Source organism: Procambarus clarkii, chromosome 93 (genome assembly GCF_040958095.1).
Source record: "Procambarus clarkii isolate CNS0578487 chromosome 93, FALCON_Pclarkii_2.0, whole genome shotgun sequence".
Classification (NCBI taxonomy): Eukaryota; Metazoa; Arthropoda; class Malacostraca; order Decapoda; family Cambaridae; genus Procambarus; species Procambarus clarkii.
In genome coordinates this window covers 2,301,837-2,329,336 of record NC_091242.1, presented here as the reverse complement: position 1 = coordinate 2,329,336, position 27,500 = coordinate 2,301,837, and the positions used below count along the sequence as shown (strand labels likewise).

The 27,500-nt window shown below is 46.9% G+C and overlaps 1 protein-coding gene across 2 annotated transcripts in view; it reads left to right on the top strand.

The window, feature by feature from the left end:
• Positions 1 to 27,500, top strand: part of LOC123746827 (chaoptin) — a 115,533-nt gene that overhangs the window by 64,560 nt on the left and 23,473 nt on the right. For both annotated transcript variants that reach the window (XM_069319616.1, XM_069319615.1), the window contains 2 exons: positions 17,769 to 17,913; positions 24,303 to 24,413. In XM_069319616.1, coding sequence (XP_069175717.1) covers positions 17,769 to 17,913; positions 24,303 to 24,413 — 256 coding nt within the window. The remainder of the gene's footprint in view (positions 1 to 17,768; positions 17,914 to 24,302; positions 24,414 to 27,500) is intronic.

Sequence of the window (27,500 nt, the reverse complement as noted above, 5' to 3'; positions counted from 1 at the left end):
CGCAGTTTACTCTTTAGGGTCTCCAATGTTTCATGGCGCCCACATTTCGCTATTACCTTTTCCTTTACAGGAGATGAAAGTGGTTTGTACGAGCCAATGTCTCCCAGAGTGTATACATATCATGATATCTTTGTACTTAGCAGCTGCAAAAGTTCCATACTATACCTCTGGGTGTGGTACATCTGCTAGGCCAGCACCTGGGGTGTGGTACACCTGCTAGGCCAGCACCTGGGGTGTGGTACACCTGCTAGGCCAGCACCTGGGGTGTGGTACATCTGCTAGGCCAGCACCTGGGGTGTGGTACATCTGCTAGGCCAGCACCTGGGGTGTGGTACACCTGCTAGGCCAGCACCTGGGGTGTGGTACACCTGCTAGGCCAGCACCTGGGGTGTGGTACATCTGCTAGGCCAGCACCTGGGGTGTGGTACATCTGCTAGGCCAGCACCTGGGGTGTGGTACACCTGCTAGGCCAGCACCTGGGGTGTGGTACATCTGCTAGGCCAGCACCTGGGTGTGATACACCTGCTAGGCCAGCACCTGGGGTGTGGTACACCTGCTAGGCCAGCACCTGGAGTGTGGTACACCTGCTAGGCCAGCACCTGGGGTGTGGTACATCTGCTAGGCCAGCACCTGGGGTGTGATACACCTGCTAGGCCAACACCTGAGGTGTGGTACACCTGCTAGGCCAGCACCTGGGTGTGCTACAACTGCTAGACCAGCACCTGGGGAGTGCTACACCTGCTAGGTCAGCACCTGGGGTGTGGTACACCTGCTAGCCCAGCACACCTGCCCTGATAAACACAATTACCAGGTAAACAGTTTACCGATAAAATATATCAATATACATGGAATATTAAAATGCATTTTATACAGCGGAACGTGTGGGTATAAAATATTATTTCTGGTAAACTTTAGGTAAGCTTAAGAGGGTGAGACTTACATATACGTTATCAGCTTGGGGGTTTACCTGAAGGTTTACCTGAAGGCCATTATCAGCTTGGGGGGTTACCTGAAGGCCGTTATCAGCTTGGGGGTTACCTCAAGGCCGTTATCAGCTTGGGGGTTTACCTCAAGGCCGTTATCAGCTTGGGGGTTACCTCAAGGCCGTTATCAGCTTGGGGGGTTACCTGAAGGCCGTTATCAGCTTGGGGGTTACCTTAAGGCCGTTATCAGCTTGGGGGGTTACCTGAAGGCCGTTATCAGCTTGGGGGTTACCTGAAGGCCGTTATCAGCTTGGGTCCAGGAGACACAGGAGGACATTAGTTCGAGCCAGTGAGCCATGACGTGTAAGAAAACAGAGGAAGGGGGGGTAATGACCCCTTACACCCGATACACTGCCTCCACCAGCACCTATACACACCTCTCTGCTTCTTTACACCCCATACGCTACCTCCACCAGCACCTATACACACCTCTCTGCTTCTACATACATGTATGAGCCTATGTATATCTACATATACATGCTTAACCCAATGAATTCACACATGTAAAGAAATATTTGCCTTCGTCTATCTAGTAAATTGTACTAAACTAAATTAATTATTGAACTTTTATTTCAACCGGACGAGTAAAATATTGATCATTAATCAATATTGTGATCAATAATCCGGCCCCAAGATCCATAAAGCCGATATTATTATAGGATTAAATATGCAATTGGATTCGGATATCAGAAACAGTCGCATAACTGTCAAGGTCAAAATTATATTCGGTGTTTGCTGTAGGTGTTGTTAGTGTTTGCTAGGGGGTATATCGCTTTCTTAGTCGGTTTGTGTGTGTGTTTGTCTACGAACCTGTTTGTTTGTTTGGCAAGTCTGTTGTTTGTGTGTTTTTCTGTATCTTTGTCATTGTTTACGTCTGTTTGTTTATACAGTTCTGTGATTCTTTGTTTGGCTCTAAACAAGGAGAGAATAAAGTCTTTGTTTACATTAGTTTACTTAATTCCAGGTCCTGTAAACTCTTCTTTGCGGTCCTGTGTACACTACCGCCCATGTATAGCCTCTCTTAAACCTTCATTTAAACCTTTCCTTATCCTCTATGTATACCTTTCCCCATCCTCCATGTATACCTTCCAACATCCTCCATGTATACTTTCCAACATCATTCATGTATACCTTGCAACATCCTCCATGTATACCTTGCAACATCTTCCATGTATACCTTGCAACATCCTCCATGTATACCTTCCAACATCCTCCATGTATACCTTTCAACATCCTCCATGTATACCTTGCAACATCCTCCATGTATACCTTGCAACATCCTCCATGTATACCTTCCAACATCCTCCATGTATACCTTCCAACATCCTCCATGTATACCTTTCAACATCCTCCATGTATACCTTGCAACATCCTCCATGTATACCTTGCAACATCCTCCATGTATACCTTCCAACATCCTCCATGAATACCTTCTCCAGCACAGGTATACCAGACCGCAGTTTACACAATGGATCTGTGTGGTTTTCATTATTCATTGCGGAAATATTGTATCCGAGCATGCGGGGAGGGTTCCCCTCAGGCTGGGGTGGGGGGTGGAAGGTTACCTCAGGCTGGGGGGGGGAGGGTTCTCCTCAGGCTGGGGTGAGGGGTAGGGGGCTCCCCTCAGGCTGGGGTGAGGGGTGGAGGGCTCTCCTCAGGCTGGGGTGGAGGGTGGAGGGTTCCTCTCTGGCTGGGGTGAGGGGTGGAGGGCTCCCCTCAGGCTGGGGTGAGGGGTGGAGGGCTCCCCTCAGGCTGGGGTGAGGGGTGGAGGGCTCCCCTCTGGCTGGGGTGAGGGGTGGAGGGCTCCCCTCAGACTGGGGTGAGGGGTGGAGGGCTCCCCTCAGACTGGGGTGGGGGGTGGAGGGCTCCCCTCAAGGCTGGGTTGAGGGGTGGAGGACCCCCCTCAGGCTGGGGTGAGGGGTGGAGGGCTCCCCTCTGGCTGGGGTGAGGGGTGGAGGGCTCCCCTCAGGCTGGGGTAAGGGGTGGAGGGCTCCCCTCTGGCTGGGGTGAGGGGTGGAGGGCTCCCCTCAGGCTGGGGTGAGGGGTGGAGAGCTCCCCTCAGGCTGGGGTGAGGGGTGGAGGGCTCCCCTCTGGCTGGGGTGAGGGGTGGAGGGCTCCCCTCAGGCTGGGGTGAGGGGTAGGGTGGAACCTCACCGTCTGTTGCGGGAACGTAGAAAAACGTGAATAAGACATGATCGAGAGGCCTGAGAAAGCCTACCATTCCTTTACAGCTGGTATGAGAGAGAGAGAGAGAGAGAGAGAGAGAGAGAGAGAGAGAGAGAGAGAGAGAGAGAGAGAGAGAGAGAGAGAGAGAGAGAGAGAGAGAGAGAGAGAGAGCGAGAGAGACAGACAGAAAGACAGAAAGACAGACATACAGACAGAGACAGACAGACAGACAGACAGAATACAATACAAAATAGAGGGAGACACACTAAGCAACTCACATATAATATTCTTCAGACCCAAAATAGCTTCATAGAAATTGTGTGGATGCATATATACTCCTGCATAGTGTCGCATACATACGTATAGTACAGTTATACATACATGCATAGGTACATTTTTTTCACATAAATATACAGCGGCCGTGATGGGTCTGCTGCTTTTTCCAGGACTTCCAGAAAACCAGTCTACACACACACACACACACACACACACACACACACACACACACACACACACACACACACACACACACACACACGCACACACACACACACACAGTCTATCACAGTGGGACGGGAGTAGGATGGAAGGGATAAGAAGGGTAGTAGAACAGAACCTTATCAGTCCTGTTCACCAAGTTGACGAACTTAGACAAAGTTGCTATCTAATCGCTATTTAACACTGAAGTTAGTCGAGAACTTAAGTACACAGAGCAGGCATGGAGCCCCCAATGGTTATTAATCTCAAGAGGAAATTCAATTATTACCTGCAAGACTTGTCCCAGAAATGGAATACGAACACCTTAAAGACTGAATTTTTGAACGTCTGAATTGATGTAAGTGGGGGGACATGATTGAAGCATACATGATACTGAGGGGCATTGACTAATGGGGGGTGGGGGGAAACTGACGTTTTAGATTAGGAAGAAACTGAATAAGGCATATAAAGTTAGATATGTAGATGAGCCATATATATATATACATATATGTATTGTTGAACTGAAAATGATATATTAATACAAGGGCACATTGATTTGGATTAGAATGGTGCAAGTATACAGTTATGCATTGATTGTGTTATACTGATACAGTGATACATTCAAATATTAATACAATGATACAGGAATACAGGGGTCGTGATACAGTAAGTCTTCTGTGTTCACATTTGAGCGTTTGTAAACATGTTGTAAATGATTTTGTAAACAACAAGAACACACAGACACGAAAGCATGCACACACACACACACACACACACACACGCACACACACACACACACACACACACACACACACACACACACACACACACACACACACTCTCTCCAACCACACGGAAAAACTACCTTTTAACCCCGTCAAACGTCTCACCTGTGTACAAACCCATGTATACAAACACCTTTGCAAGCCACAAGCACATACACGCAATATCTGTGTGCGCCACAATCACACACACACACAAGCACCTACACAACCCACAATCACACACACACAAGCACTTACACAACCCACAATCACACACACACACAAGCACCTACACAACCCACAATCACACACACACAAGCACCTACACAACCCACAATCACACACACACAAGCACCTACACAACCCACAATCACACACACACAAGCACCTACACAACCCACAATCACACACACACAAGCACCTACACAGGCCACAATCACACACACACAAGCACCTACACAGGCCACAATCACACACACACAAGCACCTACACAGCCCACAATCACACACACACAAGCACTTACACAACCCACAATCACACACACACAAGCACCTACACAACCCACAATCACACACACACAAGCACCTACACAACCCACAATCACACACACACACAAGCACCTACACAACCCACAATCACACACACACAAGCACCTACACAACCCACAATCACACACACACACAAGCACCTACACAACCCACAATCACACACACACAAGCACCTACACAGCCCACAATCACACACACACACAAGCACCTACACAAACCACAATCACACACACACACAAGCACCTACACAGCCCACAATCACACACACACACAAGCACCTACACAGCCCACAATCACACACACACAAACACTCACAGACAAACGCGTAGGACAAACCTTCATAAAGTCATTTGTTAAGGCAATACCCGGTTCATGAGCGCTGGGGCCGAGGCCTGACACACACACACCAACACACACACTGACCATTAAAGCAGACATGACAGAGTGCTGGTTCTCATGTCTCTATCTGGTCACCTGTTTCTACCTGTACAGTCTCTAGCTCTTGGTCCCCCGCCATCCCGTTTAGATCATGTCATCTCTCTGCAACTTCTACGGTTAAAAACTCCGTCACCTCTTCATGTTTGACGTGTAACTCAGCCTCGCTCATCTGTATTCTTCTACTGATAGTACTTGCGAACACGAATCAGCTTCTGGGTTGCATAATCTAGAATTGGTCTCACGTAGGTGATACAGAGTGATTTGAAAGCCTCAGGTTCAGGCCCCCTTCACGCTTTTAGGCATTATGCCAAAAATAAAAATGTAAGAAATTAATTTTGAAGAGTTAATTTTTCAATTACCCTCGGCAGTGAAGAAAAACGTAAAAAAATATTGAGAATATTCGTGTTAGAATTATTAAGCTTACCCTTTCGGTCATATTCAACAACATATATATATATATATATATATTTATATATATATATATATATATATATATATATATATATATATATAGATATATATATATATATATATATATATATATATATATATATATATATATATATATATATATATAGATATATATATATATATATGCCGTACCTAGTAGCCAGAACGTCGTACTCGGCCTGCTATGCATGGCCCGATTTGCCTAATAAGCCAAGTTTTCCTGAATTAATATATTTTCTCTAATTTTTTTCTTATGAAATGATAATGCTACCCATTTCAATACGTATGAGGTCAATTTTTTTTATTGGAGTTAAAATTAACGTAGATATTTGACCGAACCTAGCCGACCCTACCTAACCTAACCTAACCTATCTTTATAGGTTAGGTTAGGTTAGGTAGCCGAAAAAGTTAGGTTAGGTTAGGTTAGGTAGGTTAGGTAGTCGAAAAACAATTATTTCATGAAAAGTTGGCTTATTAGGCAAATCGGGCCTTGCATAGTAGGCTGACAAGTGCGTTCTGGCTACTAGGTACGACATATATATATATATATATATATATATATATATATATATATATATATATATATATATATATATATATATATATATATATATATATATATATATATATAAAAGGCTGAGTGAGCCAGTAGACATAATCCCACAAAAGCTGGTGGACCAGCCAGTGTTCCTCCACTGCCTCTGAAGGAATGTGCTCTGGAATTAGTTTCAATCCTTTCTAAGCTTTATCAGCCTTTTTTCCCTCTTCAACTTTCATTCTTTTCCTCTACTTCGATTCTTACACATTCTCTGCTTATTCGTCCCGATATTTCTATTCCCATTCTTTATTTCGCTCCTCAATCTTCTCTTATTTTAATTCTTACAATTCTGCTATTTCTTTTCATCTCTCCCTCTTTCTCTTCCTCTTTCTCTTCCTCTTACTCTTCCTCTTTCTCTTCCTCGTTCCATTATTCCCCCTCTCCTCCTCGCCTCTTTAAGACGCCTGGAACTCACCGTCATACGTACTGCTTTCTGCAGAGAAAAATGTTACTCTCATTTTTGGCCAGACTTTCTACCTGGTGTGTGCGTTATCACACGCACACACACACACACACACACACACACACACACACACACACACAGCATGTGTGATATACGTATCCTGTTTCTGATATAAGTAAATGATTTTCCAGAGGGAATAGACGCCCTTTTCTCAATGTTTACTTGTTTACTGATGATGCCAAAATTATGAGAAGGATTAGGAAGACAGTATGAGGCTTCAAAAAGACCTGGACAAACTGAAGGAATGGTTCAACAAATGGTTGTTAGAGTTTAACTCGAGTAAATGTAATGTAATGAAACAAGGTGTAGGGAGCAGGAGGCCAGATACAAGGTACCATTTGGAAATTGAAACTCTTCTAAAATTAGAGAGGGAGAAAGACCTGGGGGTTCATATCACGCCAAACCTGTCCCCCTGAAGCCCATATCAATAGAATAACATCAGCGGCATATGATAGGTTGGTCAACATAAGAACGGCCTTTAGAAACTTGTGTAAAAAATCATTCAGAACTTTGCATATCACATATGTCAGACTAATCCTAGAGTATGCAGCTCTAGCATGGAGTCCATACCTAGTTAAACACAAGAAAAAGTTAGAGAAGATTCAGAAGTATGCCACCAGACTAGTCACAGAACTGAGAGGTATGAGCTACGAGAAAAGGCTACTTGAGCTAAACCTCACGTCCCAGGAAGACAGAAGAGCAATGGGGAGACATGATAACCACCTACAAAATTCTCAGGGGAATTGACAGGGTAGACAGAGACAACCTATTTAGCACGGGTGGAACACGAACAAGGGGACACAGGTGGAAACTTAGTACCCAAATGAGCCACAGAGACATTAGAAAAAACTTTTTCAGTGCCAGAATTAAGAGATGGAATACACTAGACAGTGATGTGGTGGAGGCTGACTCCATACACAGCTTCAAATGTAGATACGATCGAGCCCAACTATTATTATTTTGTCCTGGTTGAGGACAAATAATATTCATATATCCATGTCGAGTCCGAATCTCTATTCCCTGTGTCCTTGTAGTGTGGGAAGAGGTGCACTGTGTCATAACCTCACCCGTCCCTTGAGGTTACCTGCTGCTCACATCTACATCCGTGTTCACTAGACACGATGAATTGAAAAGGAAAATATTAACTTTTTCACTTTGGATTTCTAGAATCTTACGAGCTAACTCTCTCTCTAGTGAACACGAAGGAGTTAATTGCTTGTCTAGAGCAGCGCTCCTACTGGTAATGACCTTCCGTAGAGTAATTGGTGTTCCCTTACGGAACACTGGGCTCTGTAAGCCTGATCAGATCCCTTCTATGTGTTCTACTGGTTCTTCGTGTTGTGTTCTGATCTTACGTCTCCCCCCCCCCACGTCCCCCCGTCACCAGAAGGGGAGGGGGGTCCCCCTCCCTTCCCCCCTCACCAGAATGCGTGACATATCTCCTGGTCAACATCTTAAGTTATACATCATGGCCGGAGGAAAATTAATTATGAAATTCTTGGAGCGGGAAAAAGTTCGGCAGGTAGCGAGGACTTTCGCTTCTCTTTTGATATTTATGATACTTAGGAATTTCCGCAAGATGTCTGGACACAGAAAAATACACGTGTGTGTGTTTTGGACAGGTGTTTGAGGTGTTGTACAATCAGGTGTTTGAGGTGTTGTACAGTCAGGTGTTTGAGGTGTTGTACAGTCAGGTGTTTGAGGGGTTGTACAGTCAGGTGTTTGAGGTGTTGTACAGTCAGGTGTTTGAGGTGTTGTACAGTCAGGTGTTTGAGGTGTTGTACAGTCAGGTGTTTGAGGTGTTGTACAGTCATACAAGCTTATAGGGCTTTCTTCTGACAATGACCTGACCTTGGTGTGTGTGTGTGTGTGTGTGTGTGTGTGTGTGTGTGTGTGTGTGTGTGTGTGTGTGTGTGTGTGTGTGTGTGTGTGTGTGTGTGTGTATGTGTGTGTGTGTGTGTGTGTGCTTGAATGGGTGCAGACCCCGGACTACAACCCACATCTGACAATGGCCACAGAATCGTGAAATCTGTCGCTGAAGTAGGCCCCTGATGTCGCTCGCTTTGAGCACAGGAAGCATGACCTTCTCGCCCCTCTGTAATGACCGGTGACCTTAATTGACCCCTCCCTGACCTTCCTGTGAGGGCCTGGTGTCACCTCACACGCCAAGACGAACAACTTGGACACTGCTGATGTGAGCGAGACAAGAACCTTCATTGACGTCAGTAATTTAGAACCATGGCCTTGTGGACCGCGCAAGATCGGTCCACTAATGGTCCACCAGCGGCCCACCAGCGGTCCACTGATGGCCGACCCAAACATCCATCTTAATTTGGCAAACTCTGGCTGGTCGCTTCCAGACAGAACAGTGTGTCTTAGTCTGGGGAGAGTGGGGGAGAGTGGGGGAGAGTGTGGGAGAGTGGGGGAGAGTGGGGGAAAGTGGGGGAGAGTGGGGGAGAGTGAGGGAGAGTGGGGGAGAGTGGGGGAGAGTGAGGGAGAGGGGGGATCGACCAGCAGGCCCTGTGTCGACACCGGACACCCCTGAAGCGATTATATTACAAAAAACACTTTCAATAGAGTGAGGTGCAGACAGAGCCAGCGAAAGAAATAGAGCTAAATATAGAGGGACAGAGAGATAGCGAGAGCTACAAAGAAATAGAGAGAGGGGGAAGAGGGACACGCAGACAAGCAAAAGAGGGAAGCAGGGAGGAAGGGAGAGAGGCACAAAGGCAAAAAGAGGAAGGAATGAAGAGAGAGAGAAGGAAAGAGGTTGATGAGGACGTGAACAATTAGACTTGAACTAATCCACTAACACACCTGAGTTCTACACACACCTGACTCCCTGGTGGGTGTCCTGTACACACCTGACTCCCTGGTGGGTGTCCTGTACACACCTGACTCCCTGGTGGGTGTCCTGTACACACCTGACTCCTGGTGGGTGTCCTGTACACACCTGACTCCTGGTGAGTGTCCTACACACACCTGACTCACTGGTGGAGGTCCTACACACACACCTGACTCACTGGTGGGTGTTCTACACACACCTGACTCACTGGTGGAGGTCCTACACACACCTGACTCACTGGTGGGAGGTCCTACACACACCTGACTCACTGGTGGAGGTCCTACACACACATCGGACTCACTGGTGGAGGTCCTAAACACACCTGACTCCCTGGTGGGGGTTCTACACACACCTGATTCACTGGTAGAGGTCCTACACACACATCTGACTCACTGGTGGAGGTCCTTCACACACCTGACTCACTGGTGGGGTCCTACACACACCTGATTCACTGGTGGAGGTCCTACACACACATCTGACTCACTGGTGAGTGCTATACATAAACCTGTCTCGCTAGTGGTAGCCATCTACACATATGACTGATATATGTGACAATTTCTTTCCTTCTACCCCATTCTCCCCTCTCTCACTCCACCAATTCTCCCCAACCATTCATATTCAACCCCCCCCCCTTCTCCCCCATTACCCCCTCCCCCCTACACACACACACCTGACACCCCCTTTCTCTCTCTCTTCCTCTCTCCTTCGTTCATGTTTATCATTTCCCCTCCCTGGGTCTCCATTTTCTTCACCCCCTCTTCCCCCTCTCCCTCACTTCCCCTCTCACTCTCCCCCCCCTCCCCCAGCTCTCTGGGGACATGGCCACTAAGATATATGTACCACCACCAACAAATTTATTGCTTAGGACTTGATAACTCTTGGAGTAGGGATGCTGGGGGGGTTATTTCCCCCCCCCCCTTCCTCCCCACCTCTCCCCCCCTCTCCCTCCCCACCTCTCTCTCTCCTCTCCCTCCTCCTCCTCCCCAGCCATTCACTCTGCAAGTCTTGTGGAAAAGTGGCCGTTTTAGGCACTCTTATTTTTCATTACAGGTTGGGGACGGTCGACCTGCTCAAGCAATGATGTAAATGTTTCGTTTATGGGCCTGTCAGGGTGTGTATGTGTGTGTGTGTGTGTGTGTGTGTGTGTGTGTGTGTGTGTGTGTGTGTGTGTGTGTGTGTGTGTGTGTGTGTGCCAGTAAAGGTGTTACCCAAGCAGCAACCAATATCCAAACATCTCACGGGAATGAGATCCCAACTCCGCTTCCTCCTTGTCACAGCAATACGGTATTCGCCGAACCTAAGACACGCCAAGATACTGTGTGACAGAGATTCCAAGTTCTAAGGAAGGGACAAGGAACCTGCAAAGGGCCATTGTCATAACCCAGATTTTACCTTTGAGTGGACCTCTGAGGTCTAGGGAGAGTGAGAGTGGTGAAGATTAAGCCACACAAGAGGTGGCACGGGCATGAATAGCCCGTAAAGTGGTAAGGACAGTACTATAGTGGACATAGTGTAGGCGAAGGTATAGCCCCTTTCTCTTATACTTAAACAGCTCTAAACTCCCCGGCCAGGTGTAAATATATGCCTTCACAAGCTTTATTGTAAGTCATATATACACCTCCACGAGTCATAAATATATATACCAATGTAAGTCACATATATACCACTGCAAGTCACATATATACCACTAAGTCACATATATACCCCACCATAAGACACATACATACGCATACACAAGTCAAAAAAAATATATATATATATATATATATATATATATATATATATATATATATATATATATATATATATATATATATATATATGTCGTACCTAGTAGCCAGAACGTACTTCTCAGCCTACTATGCAAGGCCTGATTTGCCTAATATCCGATTTGCCTGGGGTGTATATATATATATATACACCCCAGGCAAGGCATAAAAATAGAAATCTTAAAGAAAGAGAGAACGAAAGTGGGAACTACACACTAACCAACCACCGACCAAACTGGAACAACGTCTCCAGACGCCAAGGAAGATGCAGTGCACCTTTAAAGGTAAAGTGCCTGAACAAAAATGGAGGAAGTCATTACAATACAACAGAAATAGTTTACAAAAATGCGAGACGCAGGAACCGACGTCCCAGGCACGTCAAGTTTCGAACATGTAGGAAGAAAATACATGACCAGACCACACACTAGAAATTGAAGAGACGACGACGTTTCGGTCCGTCCTGGACCATTCTCAAGTCGATTGTGATGAGGACAGGTAGGGACAGGAATTAAATAGGCAAGAGAGAGCTGAGGAGGAAAGTCAGGTGTAGGGGATAGTAGTAATGCGAACTGCAGCAGGCCTATTGGCCCATACGAGGCTGCTCCTATTATAACCACCGAAGGAGATGGTAATAGGAATAAGAAGAGGATAGCAAGGGAGCGTAGAAGACAATGAACAGAAAAAGGGAGAGAAGAGAGAAAGAAAGGGAAAGAGAAAGAAAGAAATGGAAGGGAGAAAGCTTATGTTAAGTCTAAGTTATCATCATACTTCAGCCACGTTATTGTGACTCATCGCCTGCATAAGAAAATACATCCATACATACATACGCGAGTATACATACGAACAGATAAATAACAATTTCAATTGACATTCTGACGGGGTTGAAGAGATGTAACTCATGTAAACACATGTGGGTAAGTATAAATCTATCTACATGTGTATATTTATATACATACACGAAGATACAATGTATATGCACGAATGCATACACAGAGGTCTGAAAGCTCCTTGCCAGAGGTCAAGTAGAGCTGTCACTTGTAAATGAAGGTCAAGAGGGAGATATTATTGATGGGAGGCTCTCACCAGACGCTGAGAGTATTATTGGAAGGCTCCTCCACTCCCTCAGCATCCTCATCCCAGCTCCTAGCAGCTGGGTGACAGCATATACTGATCCTAGCCCCCCTAGCAGCTGGATGATAGCATATACTGATCCTAGCCCCCCCTAGCAGCTGGGTGACAGCATATACTGATCCCAGCCCCCCCCCCCCTAGCAGCTGGATGACAGCCTATACTAATCCTAGCACCTTTATCAAGCCTCCTGGTCTTATCTTTTATATCATCTTGATGCTAATATTTATAACCAGACATCCTAGGACTCAGCACCAAGCGCCTAGCCCTTAACACACAGGTCCTATCTCCCAGCACCCTTGATTCAAGACTACAACCTGAACTGTGTATCCCTAGCTACAGTATGTACATCCTAGCTACACTGCTAAGCTCTAGACCTCGGTATAGATACACTCAACACCTAGCCTCATGTCACTACACCTAGCTTCATGATGTCACTACACCTAGCCTCATGATGTCACTACACCTAGCCTCATGATGTCACTACACCTAGCTTCATGATGTCACTACACCTAGCTTCATGATGTCACTACACCTAGCCTCATGATGTCACTACGCCTAGCTTCATGATGTCACTACACCTAGCTTCATGATGTCACTACACCTAGCTTCATGATGTCACTACACCTAGCTTCATGATGTCACTACACCTAGCTTCATGATGTCACTACACCTAGCCTCATGATGTCACTACACCTAGCTTCATGATGTCACTACACCTAGCTTCATGATGTCACTACACCTAGCCTCATGATGTCACTACACCTAGCCTCATGATGTCACTACACCTAGCTTCATGATGTCACTACACCTAGCTTCATGATGTCACTACACCTAACCTCATGATGTCACTACACCTAGCTTCATGATGTCACTACACCTAGCTTCATGATGTCACTACACCTAACCTCATGATGTCACTACACCTAGCTTCATGATGTCACTACACCTAGCTTCATGATGTCACTACACCTAGCTTCATGATGTCACTACACCTAGCTTCATGATGTCATATGACCTCACGTGTCTAGGACAAACGATGCCTTCGGACACGGAGTTGATGAAGTATGTGTCAGTGTGTCCGACAGGGAAGAGCGAGAGGGACACATGTGTGTCTTCATTAGCATGTGTCTTGGCATGTGTCCTCAGTGGTGGAGAGATAGAGATAGAGAGAGAGAGAGAGAGAGAGAGAGAGAGAGAGAGAGAGAGAGATTATCTGTCTCTGACCCTGTTGCCTCAGCCCTCAAACATCGAACAGATAGGCAGACCGAAATGATATTAATAGATATATAAGATACGAGTAATAATATTTATATATATATATTTTATAAGGAGAGACGCTGTATCAAAACATTATAAACACTACAGTTTGAAGCCCTTACTTGTGACCCAACTTAGAGCCGGATTCTGGGATTTACGTTCCAGTCCTCTTCTGTGCCTGTATTTTTCTGAATTTGTAAAAAGCAAATTATGTGTCGTGTTAGACCGCATGAAACACGATTTATGGACGCAAGAATTTTGTCCTGGTGTTGGCGGTGGTACTGGGGGGGGGGGTGGTACTGGGGCGGTGGTGGTGGTACTGGGGGGGGGTACTGGGGTGTTGTGGTGGTACTGGGGGGGGGGGTTACTGGGGTGTTGTGGTGGTGCTGGGGTGGTGGTGGTGGTACTGGGGTGGTGGTGGTGGGGTGTTGTGGTGGTGGTGCTGGGGTGTGGTGGTGGTGGTACTGGGGGGGGTTACTGGGGTGTTGTGGTGGTACTGGGGGGGTTACTGGGGTGTTGTGGTGGTGCTGGGGTGTTGGTGGTGGTACGGGGGGGGGTACTGGGGTGGTGGTGGTGGTACTGGGGGGGGTACTGGGGTGGTGGTGGTACTGGGGTGGTGGTGGTGGTACTGGGGTGGTGGTGGTGGTACGGGGGGGTACTGGGGTGGTGGTGGTACTGGGGTGTGGTGGTGGTACTGGGGTGGTGGTGGTACGGGGGGGTACTGGGGTGGTGGTACGGGGGGGTACTGGGGTGGTGGTGGTACTGGGGGGGTACTGGGGTGGTGGTGGTACTGGGGTGTGGTGGTGGTACTGGGGTATTGTGGTGGTGGTGCTGGGGTGGTGGTGGTGGTACTGGGGTGGTGGTGGTGGTACTGGGGTGGTGGTGGTGGTAGGGGGGGGGTACTGGGGTGGTGGTGGTGGTACTGGGGGGGGTACTGGGGTGGTGGTGGTACTGGGGGGGGTTACTGGGGTGTTGTGGTGGTGGTGCTGGGGTGGTGGTGGTGGTACTGGGGTGGTGGTGGTGGTACGGGGGGGTACTGGGGTGGTGGTGGTGGTACTGGGGTGGTGGTACTGAGGTGATGGTGGTGGTGGTGGTACTGGGGTGGTGGTGGTACTGGGGTGGTGGTGGTACTGGGGGGGTGGTACTGGGGTGATGGTGGTGGTGGTGGTACTGGGGTGATGGTGGTGGTGGTGGTACTGGGGTGGTGGTGGTACTGGGGTGGTGGTGGTACTGGGGTGGTGGTGGTACTGGGGTGATGGTAGTGGTGGGGGTACTGGGGTGGTGGTGGTGGTACTGGGGTGGTGGTGGTGGTACTGGGGTGGGGTGGTGGTACTGGGGTGGTGGTACTGGGGTGGTGGTGGTACTGGGGTGATGGTGGTACTGGGGTGGTGGTGGTACTGGGGTGGTGGTGGTAGTACTGGGGTGGTGGTGGTACTGGGGGGGTGGTGGTACTGGGGTGGGGTGGTGGTGGTGGTACTGGGGTGGTGGTGGTACTGGGGTGGTGGTGGTACTGGGGGGGTGGTACTGGGGTGTGGTGGTAGTGGTGGGGTAGTGGTGGTGGTACTGGGGTGTAGTGGTGGTACTGGGGTGTGGTGGTGGTACTGGGGTGTTGTGGTGGTGGTACTGGGGTGGTGGTGGTAGTACTGGGGTGGTGGTGGTGGTACTGGGGTGGTGGTGGTACTGGGGTGGTGGTGGTGGTACTGGGGTGGTGGTGGTGGTACTGGGGTGGTGGTGGTGATACTGGGGTGTGGTGGTGGTGGTACTGGGGTGTTGTGGTGGTGGTACTGGGGTGGTGGTGGTAGTACTGGGGTGGTGGTGGTGGTACTGGGGTGGTGGTGGTACTGGGGTGGTGGTGGTTGTACTGGGGTGTGGTGGTGGTGGTACTGGGGTGGTGGTGGTGGTACTGGGGTGGTGGTGGTGGTACTGGGGTGGTGGTGGTGGTACTGGGGTGGTGGTGGTGGTACTGGGGTGGTGGTGGTAGTACTGGGGTGGTGGTGGTGGTACTGGGGTGGTGGTGGTGGTACTGGGGTGTGGTGGTGGTGGTACTGGGGTGTTGTGGTGGTGGTACTGGGGTGTTGTGGTGGTACTGGTGGTTGTGGTGATAGTATTGGGAGTTGTGGTGGTGGTGATACTGGTGGTTGTGGTCTTTGTACTGGGAGGGGGGGTGAGGGTGGTACTGGGTGGTCACTGAATAATACTACCTAAAGATACTTACGTATCAGTGACTTCGCGAAGCGAGATCTAGCGCTACACACCCTGCCTACCAGCCATGATGTACCTGTTCCGTTATTTTAGCTATTTTGACGTTCGAATTCGTCGAATCTGGCCTTAAAGTTGTGGATTGACTTCCACAACTTCTTTGAGTGTATTCCACTTGTTGACTGCTTGCCCACCTAAGTATCTTGTAAGTTGTGATCATGTCTCCTCTACCTTCTCTGTCATCCAGGGTTGTTAGGTCCAGTTTCCTCAAGTTATCCTCGTAGTTTAAACTTCTTAGCTCTGGCGCCAGTCGATGTTGAAAACCTCTGTAGATCTTCAGTTTTAGTAAGTACGGATTCCCAGGCCAGTGCTGCATATTCCAGTATTGGTCTCTCGAAGGTTGTGTAGGGGAAAAGGGGGGGGGGACGTCCCCCTTCCCCCCTTCCATTGGACTCAAAGCCTCACATGACACCAGGGGAAAATTACCATGAGAACTTCTCATGCAGAAGCCCGAGTTAGTTTACACATTGTTCAATAGATGGCGTCTTGGTCAGAATTATTGTTAATTAATGGCGTGTGAGGTAAATCCTAAGATATATGCATGGTGTGTGTGCTGTGCATAGTGGGTGCTGTGCATGGTGGGTGTTGTGCATGGTGGGTGTTGTGTATGGTGGGTGTTGTGCATGGTGGGTGTTGTGCATGGTGTGGTGTTCTGTGCATGAATTGTTTAATAGTCTTGTGTGGTGGTGTGCATGTGAAGGTGTTCCGGCTGGCAGCCTTCTGTGAGACACCAACACATTGAGCTCTGGCGCTCACATTCAGGCACTCTGAGCTCTGGAGCTCACACTTAGGCACTCTGAGGAGCTCTGGGGCTCACACTCAAGACACTCTGAGCTCTGGGGCTCACATTCAGGCACTCTGAGCTCTGGAGCTCACACTCAAGCACTCTGAGCTCTGGGGCTCACATTCATGCACTCTGAGGAGCTCTGGGGCTCACACTCAGACACTCTGAGGAGCTCTGGGGCTCACACTCAGACACTCTGAGGAGCTCTGGAGCTCACACTCAGGCACTCTGAGGAGCTCTAGGGCTCACACTCAGGCTAAACTACATTACGAACTGAATGTTTGTTCCCATTGAAACTGTAAGCTAAAGAGCTGGCCGCGTACATCAGTTCCTCCGCAACCGGACCCAGAAACGTATTTGAGGTGCTTCACAGCAGTCGGGATTTCCTCTCTTGTATATGTAAACAGTAGAGAAAGTCGTAAGATGAGCTTCAGATATGAGTAAGGTCGTAAGACCCACAACAAGGAGGCGAGCACACTGCTGCTATTAAGTGGCTTTGGCATTAGCTAAAATAGTGACTAAATTCAGAGTTTGTTCTTGAGGTAATTTCTTTAACTGTAGAATGAAGCTTTGAGATACCAAGAGCTTACGCTCAGTCAGTAGTACTTCCAAGGTGCCAGACACGACCAAAATCACCTTCAATGTCCCGAGCAGCACCACACAGGCACAACCCAACCCAAGAGCTCTTGGGTTGCAACCGGTGGAGAGGTTTGGAACAAGAGATCGACAGCGGGACGACCTCTGCTAAAACCCATATTATCTACCCCATAACGAGCTCCATGAGCTAGGTCACCATTGGCAGCTCACCAACGACCCTTCTTCTCCTTCCCTACAGATATCCCTCCCGGCCTGGTGCTCCAGATGGACCTGGTGAGCTCGGGACTCGAAGTGATTGCGGATGGTGACTTCGGTGATACGAGAGTTGGCAATCTCCGTCTGATGTCCAATAATATACGACTCATTGGCGACAAGGCTTTCAGGTGAGTGGTTGGGCAGCAGGAAAACAGGACTGTATAGTCTTTTGTATTGTCTTTCTGAGAGAGAGAGAGAGAGAGAGAGAGAGAGAGAGAGAGAGAGAGAGAGAGAGAGAGAGAGAGAGAGAGAGAGAGAGAGAGAGAGAGAGAGAGAGAGAAAGGAAGGGAATTATCAGGGGAAAAGCACCAAGCCATTACGACTATGTAGCACTTGGAAGGGGGGGGTCAGGATAAGGATTAGGGATGGGACGGCGGGAAGGACTGGTGCCCAACCACTTGGACGGTCGGGGATTGAACACTGACCTGCATGAAGCGAGACCGTCGCTCTACCGCCCAGACCAAGTGGTTGGACGGAGAGAGAGAGAGAGAGAGAGAGAGAGAGAGAGAGAGAGAGAGAGAGAGAGAGAGAGAGAGAGAGAGAGAGAGAGAGAGAGAGAGAGAGAGAGAGACAGAGACAGAAAGAGAAACAGTCACCACTGACCCCTTCCCCCGTGGGTAAACAGAAACATATCAGGAACACAAGACATTAAACAGGTGGCCCTTACCTGTTAACCACTACACCTGGCCCCCACATATTACAAGAGCGTTGCCACAACCTCATTACCAGAGCCGGACTGAGCTCTATGGGTGAACGAGGCTCTAAACATCGCTATGGCCATCATTGTCAAAATGCTTTTGTTGCAAAGCAGGTTTAATAGCTGCAATGAATGTGATGGCAGTTTCAGCAACGGATATATAGAGATACTTGTTTGTATATATACATGCCTCTATATCCATAGAGTCGGGTATATAACAACAAAGTCACGTATAAGCACAATCAGGAATATACCCACAGAATCAGCTATATAATCAAAGAGTGATATAGAAACAACATAGAATAGAAGATATAGAAGAACATAGATATATGATATACTAGAACATAATTAATATGTAACCATACAGATAGGCAGGCTGACACACCCACACACACACACACACTCAGGGGCGCTGGTAGCTGAGTGCACAGCTCGCGGGACTCGTAATCCTGTGGCCCAGGTTCGAATCCCGGCGCCGGCGAGGAACAAGGGGCAGAGTTTCTTTCACTCTGATGCCCCTGTTACTTATTAGTAAATAGGTACCCGGGAGTTAGACAGCTGTCACGGGCTGCTTTCTGGGATGTGTGTGAGTGGTGTGGAAAAAAAAATAGTAGTAGAAACAGTTGATTGACAGTTGAGAGGCGGGCCGAAAGAGTAGAACTCAACCCTCCGCAAGCACAACTAGGTGAATACAACTAGGTGAATACAACTAGGTGAATACAACTAGGTGAATACACACACACACAAAGCCAGTTAGCTGGAATAGTGAGATAACCCATATCTAATATTCTTGTTGTACTCACCTGACATATGTTAGTTCCTCTCTCTCCCTCTCTCCTCTCTCCCTCTCCCTCCCTGCCAATCTCCTCCCTCCCTCTCCCTCCTCCTCCTCCTTCCGGCCTCCATGTATCTATTCTCTGTTCGTCTCCACTGTTTATTATAGATTAATTTCTGGTTCTCTTTCTTTTCCATTTCTCTGTTCATGTCTGTCTGCCTGTGTGTGTGTGTGTGTGTGTGTGTGTGTGTGTGTGTGTGTGTGTGTGTGTGTGTGTGTGTGTGTGTGTGTGTATACTCACCTAGTTGTACTTGCCGGGGTTGAGCTCGGGATCTTTGGTCCCGCCTCTTAACTAAGCTGTGTACTTACCCAGTTGTGCTAGGTAAGTAGGTGTGTGTGAGTGTGTGTGTGTGTGTGTGTGTGTGTGTGTGTGTGTGTGTGTGTGTGTGTGTGTGTGTGTGTGTGTGTGTGTGTGTGTGTGTGTGTGAGAGTCCATGGGGGGTTGGTTGGCAGCAAAACCGGAGACGAATATGTTTTTACAACCTGGAAAGAATACATTAAACTCTGTTGGTTTTAATTTTAGATCCCCGAGACGATGAGAGAGAGAGAGAGAGAGAGAGAGAGAGAGAGAGAGAGAGAGAGAGAGAGAGAGAGAGAGAGAGAGAGAGAGAGAGAGAGAGAGAGAGAGAGAGGGTACACTAGACAACAGAACACCTTCGTTAAGACAGAGGCAGCACTTAAGAGAACGGAACACCTTCGTTCTTCACATTGGGATCATAAAATTCATTTTACGTTCCATTTCCGGCCATCGTAACTGTGTTCTGTGTAAGTGTATTCACTCGCGTGTGTGAGTGAGTGTGTGTGTATTCATCTAGTTGTGCTTGCGGGGGTTGAGCTCTGCTCTTTCGGCCCGCCTCTCAACTGTCAATCAATCAACTGTTACTAACTACTAACTATTTTTCCCCCCCTCCACACACACGCGCACACACACACACACACACACACACACACACACACACACACACACACACACACACACACACACACACACACATACACACACACACATACGGTTAAGTTTCGTCCTTTTGTGGAGGCCAAAACCGTCAGTAGTTTCAAAGCGTTATACGACAAAGAGTACTGGGAAGACGGGACACCATGAGCGTACCTCTCATCCTGTAACTACTCACGTAATTAAACGCAGGTAATTACCACAACAAGGCCTCATTCCCATCACAGTTTCGTGGTCAAGCGCAAATACTACGTGCGTGTTTCCGCGAGTGTGTGCTTGTGCGTGCGTGGGAGCGTATGTGTGCGTGTGCGTGTGTATGTGTGTGTGTGCAAGGGTGTGTGGAGTACGCCTAGCGTGTGTGTGTGTTTCCCTTTAAGGTGCGTCCAGGAACTTTTCGCCAGCCGCTAGACACACCTTAAGAGAAGCCGTCAGCGTGAGGCCAGTGTGAGGTGTGTATGTGTGTGTGTTTACTAGTTGTGTTTACTAGTTGTGTTTTTGCGGGGGTTGAGCTTTGCTCTTTCGGCCCGCCTCTCAACTGTCAATCAACTGTTTACTAACTAACCAGTTAGTGTGTGTGTGTAACTAATAGGCCAGTGTGTGTGTGTGTGTGTAACTAATAGGCCAGTGTGTGTGTGTGTGTGTGTGTGTGTGTGTGTGTGTGTGTGTGTGTGTGTGTGTGTGTGTGTGTGTGTGTGTGTGTGCGTGTGTGTGCGTGTGCGTGTGTGTGTGTCAGTGTGCGTGTGTGTGTGTGTCGGGGTGAGGGCAGTGTATTAGCGTGAGAGATGTGTCATTCAGTCGCATGTATATTTAGTATGACACACCTGTCCTAGAATATACGCCACCAGCCTCGAGTCCTTATCTCGTCTGAAACAAAATTCAAGTTGGAGAACGTCAAGAGGTACACAACCAGTCTAGTCCCGGAGCCGAGAGACACGAGATATGAGGAAAGCCTAAAGAAACTGAACCTCATTGTTAGACAGCAGATTCACGGGATACGACATTACCTAATTATCAAAGAAACAGGCCAAGTATCCAATACCGGACTTGTATGGAATGTATGTATACGGTATGTATATGTGTTCCTTGTTCGTATGTATACGAACAAGGAACAAGGGGTCACAGGTGGAAACGAAGTAGTGAGGAAATGGAATGAACTAAAAAGTGGAGTGGTGGAAGGCAGACTCCAGTCCAGTCAACTGTAAATGTAGATATGATAGAGCCCAATAGGTTCGGGAACCTATACACCAGTTGTAAAGTGAGAAGCAGAACCACCACCACTACTACCTACTACGCAACGGGTTACAATTCTGACAACAGGTTTCATAATCGTTCAGAACCAAACGCAACACTGCCCAAACGCTTCATAATTACAGAGGGCGCAAAGCAACACTCCCAGAATGTTCCATAATCACCCAGAACACAAAACTCCTTACAGTTAGTCTCTGTATATATTTTCTTTTTCCATTTTCTTTTTTCCAGTTTTTTATTTTTGCCTTAGGCAGGAGTACAATGGCTGAGAGGGCGGAGGATGTAAAGAATTCCCAGCCCTTCAGCGTATCATCTTGGAATAAAAATTCCTAAATCTAGTTTGTGTAACGCTGTAAGGGATGCCTTCGTCTCTCTCTGTTTATCATCTCTCTCTTTCTCTCTTTAAAACGCTTCTTTCCCAAGCGATCTCCCTTACCATTTCCAGATTTCCTTCAGGAGAGGGGATGGGGTTCCAGCTGTGGAATCCAGAGTCAATGTTTACGCTGGAAAACCCCAATGAAAGGCTTTCCAGATTTCCATTCCTGGAGCCCCCCCTTCCAGACACTCGGGCGAGGCTCTTCTGGAACTCATTAAAGCCTGGAACCACTCGCTGCCAACTCGTTTATAATCACTGGCTTTTCCAGGGAGTTCCAATGGTTTTCCAGTTACTTTCCAGGCGTGGATAAATATTATGAATTTAACTACGGCTCGCTAGACGCAAGCAAACCCTTCAATGATTGTTTCTTGAATTTGTTTAATGTTTATTAGAGATAATGATACGACACCCAGAAGAGAATAAGTGTAATGGGTGATATAAATGGGTCCTGAGGGTATATAATGGGTAGTAATGGCGTCACAGGAATAAATGACAAAACCTGCAGAGCGAGAGATCTATGCAATCACAGCTGTGTATTAATAATATTTTATACATAAAATATATTGATCAATTTACATTGCACAGGCTAAAGGATGAAACTGGTCTCATACTTAAGATAAGTATACTTATGCGTGTGAGAGAATATCTGGAGGGAAATCAGAGCACGTGGCCACGCTTGGTGTAAAGTGAGTGAGTGTGGAGTTCCAGCTGTGGAATCCAGAGTCAATGTTTACGCTGGAAACCTCCCCAATGAAAGGCTTTCCAGATTTCTATTAAAGCGACCATTTCCGGTCGTAGGTCGTATGGAGACAGGAGGTCAATTCATGCACACTGTGCAAGAGAAAACTGCAAACAAGCACACAATTAGAGATGATATCCCTGGAAACACAGAAACTGTGTTTCTGTGTTTTGAAACAGAAACTTTCTGTGTTGAAACTTCTTGTGTGTTGATACAGTTTCTGACAGAAACTTTACACAGAAACAGTTTTCTTCTGTGTTGAAACAGTTTCTGTGTTGAAACCGAAACTGTCTCTATTTTCCGCTTGTTACAACTTGTAATAAAGTTGTCACATCTTGGCTTAACGTGTTTATGACGTATTAGAACGTTGTTACAACTTGCTATATTGGTTGTTATAACTGGTTAGGTGTTAAAACTTGTTCGAACGTTGTACCAACGTCGTAGTTTCGGCGTGTTTGGCGGGTAGAGTTTGGAGAGAGAGATAAAGTGTGATGAAATCAACCTTTTAGTGACGAGAGAGAGATGAATACAAGAGATGGTCGGTTAGGAGGTCCAAGTACTCACCTAGTTGTGTTTGCGGAGGTTGAGCTCTGGCTCTTTGGTCCCGCCTATCAACAGTCAATCAACTGGTATATGTGTGCAAAACTGCTTGGTTACACGAGGACTTTCCAAGATCACTTTATAACAAGTGAAAGAAGTGGATTGCTTAGGACATACCAGAGTGAAAGATGGAAACAAGAACACGAAAGAGGAGATTTAAAAAAAATGTAGAAATATTAGTAAAGCAGAAGAGAAAGGAACAAAAGAGAAAGGAAAGGAAACTGAATAAAATTATTCATAGGGCATGAAGCTATTTTGGAATTAATGTTAACAAAAGAGAAGATAAGAAACAGGTGGAGAAAATACTCTGAAAATATGTCGAATGGAAGTGTTGAGAGAGATTGTTGACCAGACCACACACTAGAAGGTGAAGGGACGACGACGTTTCGGTCCGTCCTGGACCATTCTCAAGTCGATTGGGATTGATCTCAAGTCGACTGTTGACAGAGATGCTTCTGTGAGCACGGCCGAGCTCAACAGAGCACCAGACTGAGCACATGTGGCATGAAGGCATGATGTTAGGCTGATGAGTGTGTCTTCAAATCAATTTAAGTGCAGGATAAGTGGAACCTCTTTGAGTGTGCCCGACATTTCTTAATGTGTGACGGTCTATAAGGAGTATAAGGCAGCTGGAGTGTGTTAATGGATAATTATCGGATAAATTACATAATTAATAATTATAATTATCTTAACTAAGCGGTAGAGAAGAAGGGGCCGGGAGTCGGCTCCATCGCTAACGTCGTTGGACTTGCTCCAGCCGGTCTTGGACGATTATATTTGGACTTTCAAGAAATTATATTTTTCTCTGCGCCTCGAGCGCTGGATTACATAGTTTTTTTGGGGGGCGTTCTTTTAATATTTCATTATATACTTTTTAGGGGTCAAAATAAATGTGGCTGTAAATCAAGGACCTATTTTGTGTGTGTGTGTGTGTGTGTGTGTGTGTGTGTGTGTGTGTGTGTGTGTGTGTGTGTGTGTGTGTGTGTGTGTGTGTGTGTGTGTGTATGACAGCTTTTACCTACATTTACTCATCAAAAAGTTGCACTACTAACCACCTATTCTTCTTCCAGCGGGATGAGCCACTCACTCCAGTCATTAGACCTCAGTTACAACCAGCTGACAGCCGTCCCCAGACAGGCTCTCAGACCCCTCAAGGCACTCGAATGGATCAACCTACATGGGTGAGTCTATCGCTGTCATCCATGACTTATACCATCAGCCTACATGGGTGAGTCTATCGCTGTCATCCATGCCTTATACCATCAGCCTACATGGGTGAGTCTATCGCTGTCATCCATGACTTATACCATCAGCCTACATGGGTGAGTCTATCGCTGTCATCCATGACTTATACCATCAGCCTACATGGGTGAGTCTATCGCTGTCATCCATGACTTATACCATCAACCTACATGGGTGAGTCTATCGCTGTCATCCATGACTTATACCATCAGCCTACATGGGTGAGTCTATCGCTGTCATCCATGACTTATACCATCAGCCTACATGGGTGAGTCTATCGCTGTCATCCATGACTTATACCATCAGCCTACATGGGTGAGTCTATCGCTGTCATCCATGACTTATACCATCAGCCTACATGGGTGATAGTGAGATCGAATATCAGGGTATTCGATGTCTTTCAGCTGTTTGTAGGGATAGGGAAATATAGGGGATGTTCTTAGGGGAATTTCTAGGGGTAGGGTACAGAAGAGAGATGTTCTTCAAGTGTTCTGGAGTATGAGAACAAGAGTGGTTCTTGTGGCGGGGTGAGTGCTGGTACACGGTCGTGAGAACACACTTGAGATTACTGGGAATTTGGATCGAGCAATGGCCATGGCTGTTTTTGTTCATTACACATACACACACACACATACATACACTCACACACACACATACACTCACACACACACATACACTCACACACACACACACACACACACACACACACACACACACACACACACACACACACACACACACACACACACAGATAGACACACACACACACACACTTTATAGAGCCCAATAGGCTCAGGAACCTGTACACCTATTGATTGACAGTTGAGAGGCGGGACCAAAGAGCCAGAGCTCAACCCCCGCAAGCACAACTAGGTGAGTACAACTAGGTGAGTACACACACACACACCTGTCGCCCAATTAGCGCGTCAGGTGGAAACAGACAAAATAGGTTAGCAAAAAGAGAGAAAACAGTGGTTGATAGGAAGCCTACCTACGTGAGACCTGCTCCTGAATATGCAGGGGCCCCCGCGAATAGAGCCCCTCACCTTAAGCATTACGTCAACACTACAAGAAATCCAACACTCTGCAACACTACTCGTTCCTGAACTAAATGGCTAGACCTATAAGGAAAGACTGAGGAGAAATGGACATGACAACGACATACAAGATTGAAGAACTCGTTGAAGGTATCACAAAACACAATTATAGATGTAAATATGACAAAAGCATAGCAAATGTCATTGCGTTAATCTTAGCACGTACGGAAGGCGGGAGCCAGGAGCTGAATTCATACATGGAAGCACATTTAGGTTAGTTCGTCTCGGTGTGAATATAGGGGATTACATATAGGTGTGAAGATATAGGCGAGTACATCCTGGTGAGTATATTTACGTGAGTACTAATGGATGAATACATCTAGGTGTACAAATAGGTGAGTACATCTAGGTGAATACACAAACACACACACACACACACACACGCACACATACACACACACACACACACACACACACGTGCACACACACACACACACACACACACCTGACATAGTTGCAATTGTGGAAACTAAAATTAATGACATGATCTCAGATGCAATCTTTCCTGAAGGGTACCAGGTGATACGAAAAGAGAGGACACAGAGACAGGGAGGGGGAGTAGCACTCCTAATAAAGCGGAAATGGAAGTTTGAAGACCTGGGAAATCGAGTTACCAATGAGTGCACAAGCTTCATACATGGAACTCTGACAGTAGATGGGAGGAAGATTGTGATCATGGTAATCTACAATCCCCCACCAAACAGTAGAAGACCCAGGCAGGAGTATGATGACAACAACAAAGCATGTATAGATGAACTGCAGAAGGCAGCAACACTAGCCCACAGAATGAGAGCGAAGCTGCTGATCATGGGGGACCTAAATCATGGAGAGATAAATTGGGAATCAAGGAATCCCCATGGAGGGGATGAAACGTGGGGAGCAAAATTAGTAGATGTTATAGACAGGAATTTCCTGACACAACATGTGAAGGAAGACACAAGGGAAAGAGGAGGAGATGCACCGAGCCTATTAGACCTGATTTTCACCCAGAACGTAGAAGATATCGAGAATTTAGAGCATGAAATACCTCTAGGGGCCAGTGACCATTGTGTCCTAGTCTTTGACTACATGATGGAATTCAAAATTATGACCATGGGACAAGAGATCTGGGAAAGGAGAGCTGACTACAGGAAAGGGGACTATATGAGGATAAGGGACTATCTGGGTGAAGTGCAGTGGGAGGAAGAAATTAGAGGAAAAACAGTCCAAGATATGATGGACCTAGTCATACAGAAATGCCAGGAGGCCGAAGAGAGATTTATACCAACGGTAAAGGGAAAAAATAAGAAGGAATATAATAACCCATGGTTTAATAGACAGTGTCAGGAAGCAAAAATGGCCAGCAGGCGGGAGTGGAGGAAGTACAGAAGACAAAGAACAGAGGACAACAGAAGCAGATACAACAGAGCTAGGAACGATTACATTAACATAAGACGAACATCGGAAAGGGACTATGAGAACGATATTGCAATCAAAGCGAAAAAACAACCTAAGTTACTACACAGTCATATAAGAAGAAAAATGTCGGTGAACGACCAAGTGACAAGACTAAGGAAGACAGAGGGGGCATATACTGAAAGTGACAAGGAAATCTGCGAGGCACTGAATGCCAGTTTCCATGGAGTGTTCACTACCGAGCCTGAGCAGCTCCCATTGTTGGAAGGGGTTACCCTAGATGAAAGACTATCAGATATAGAGGTGACAGCAGAGGAGGTAATGAAACAGTTGACAACTCTAGATGCAACTAAAGCAGTTGGACCAGACAAAGTATCACCGTGGATACTAAAAGAAGCAGCACAGGCCCTCAGCGTGCCTCTGGCAATGATCTTTAATGAGTCACTTATGTCAGGAGAATTGCCCAGTTGCTGGAAGAAGGCAAATGTCGTGCCGATCTTCAAGAAAGGAGATAGGGAGGAGGCACTTAACTAC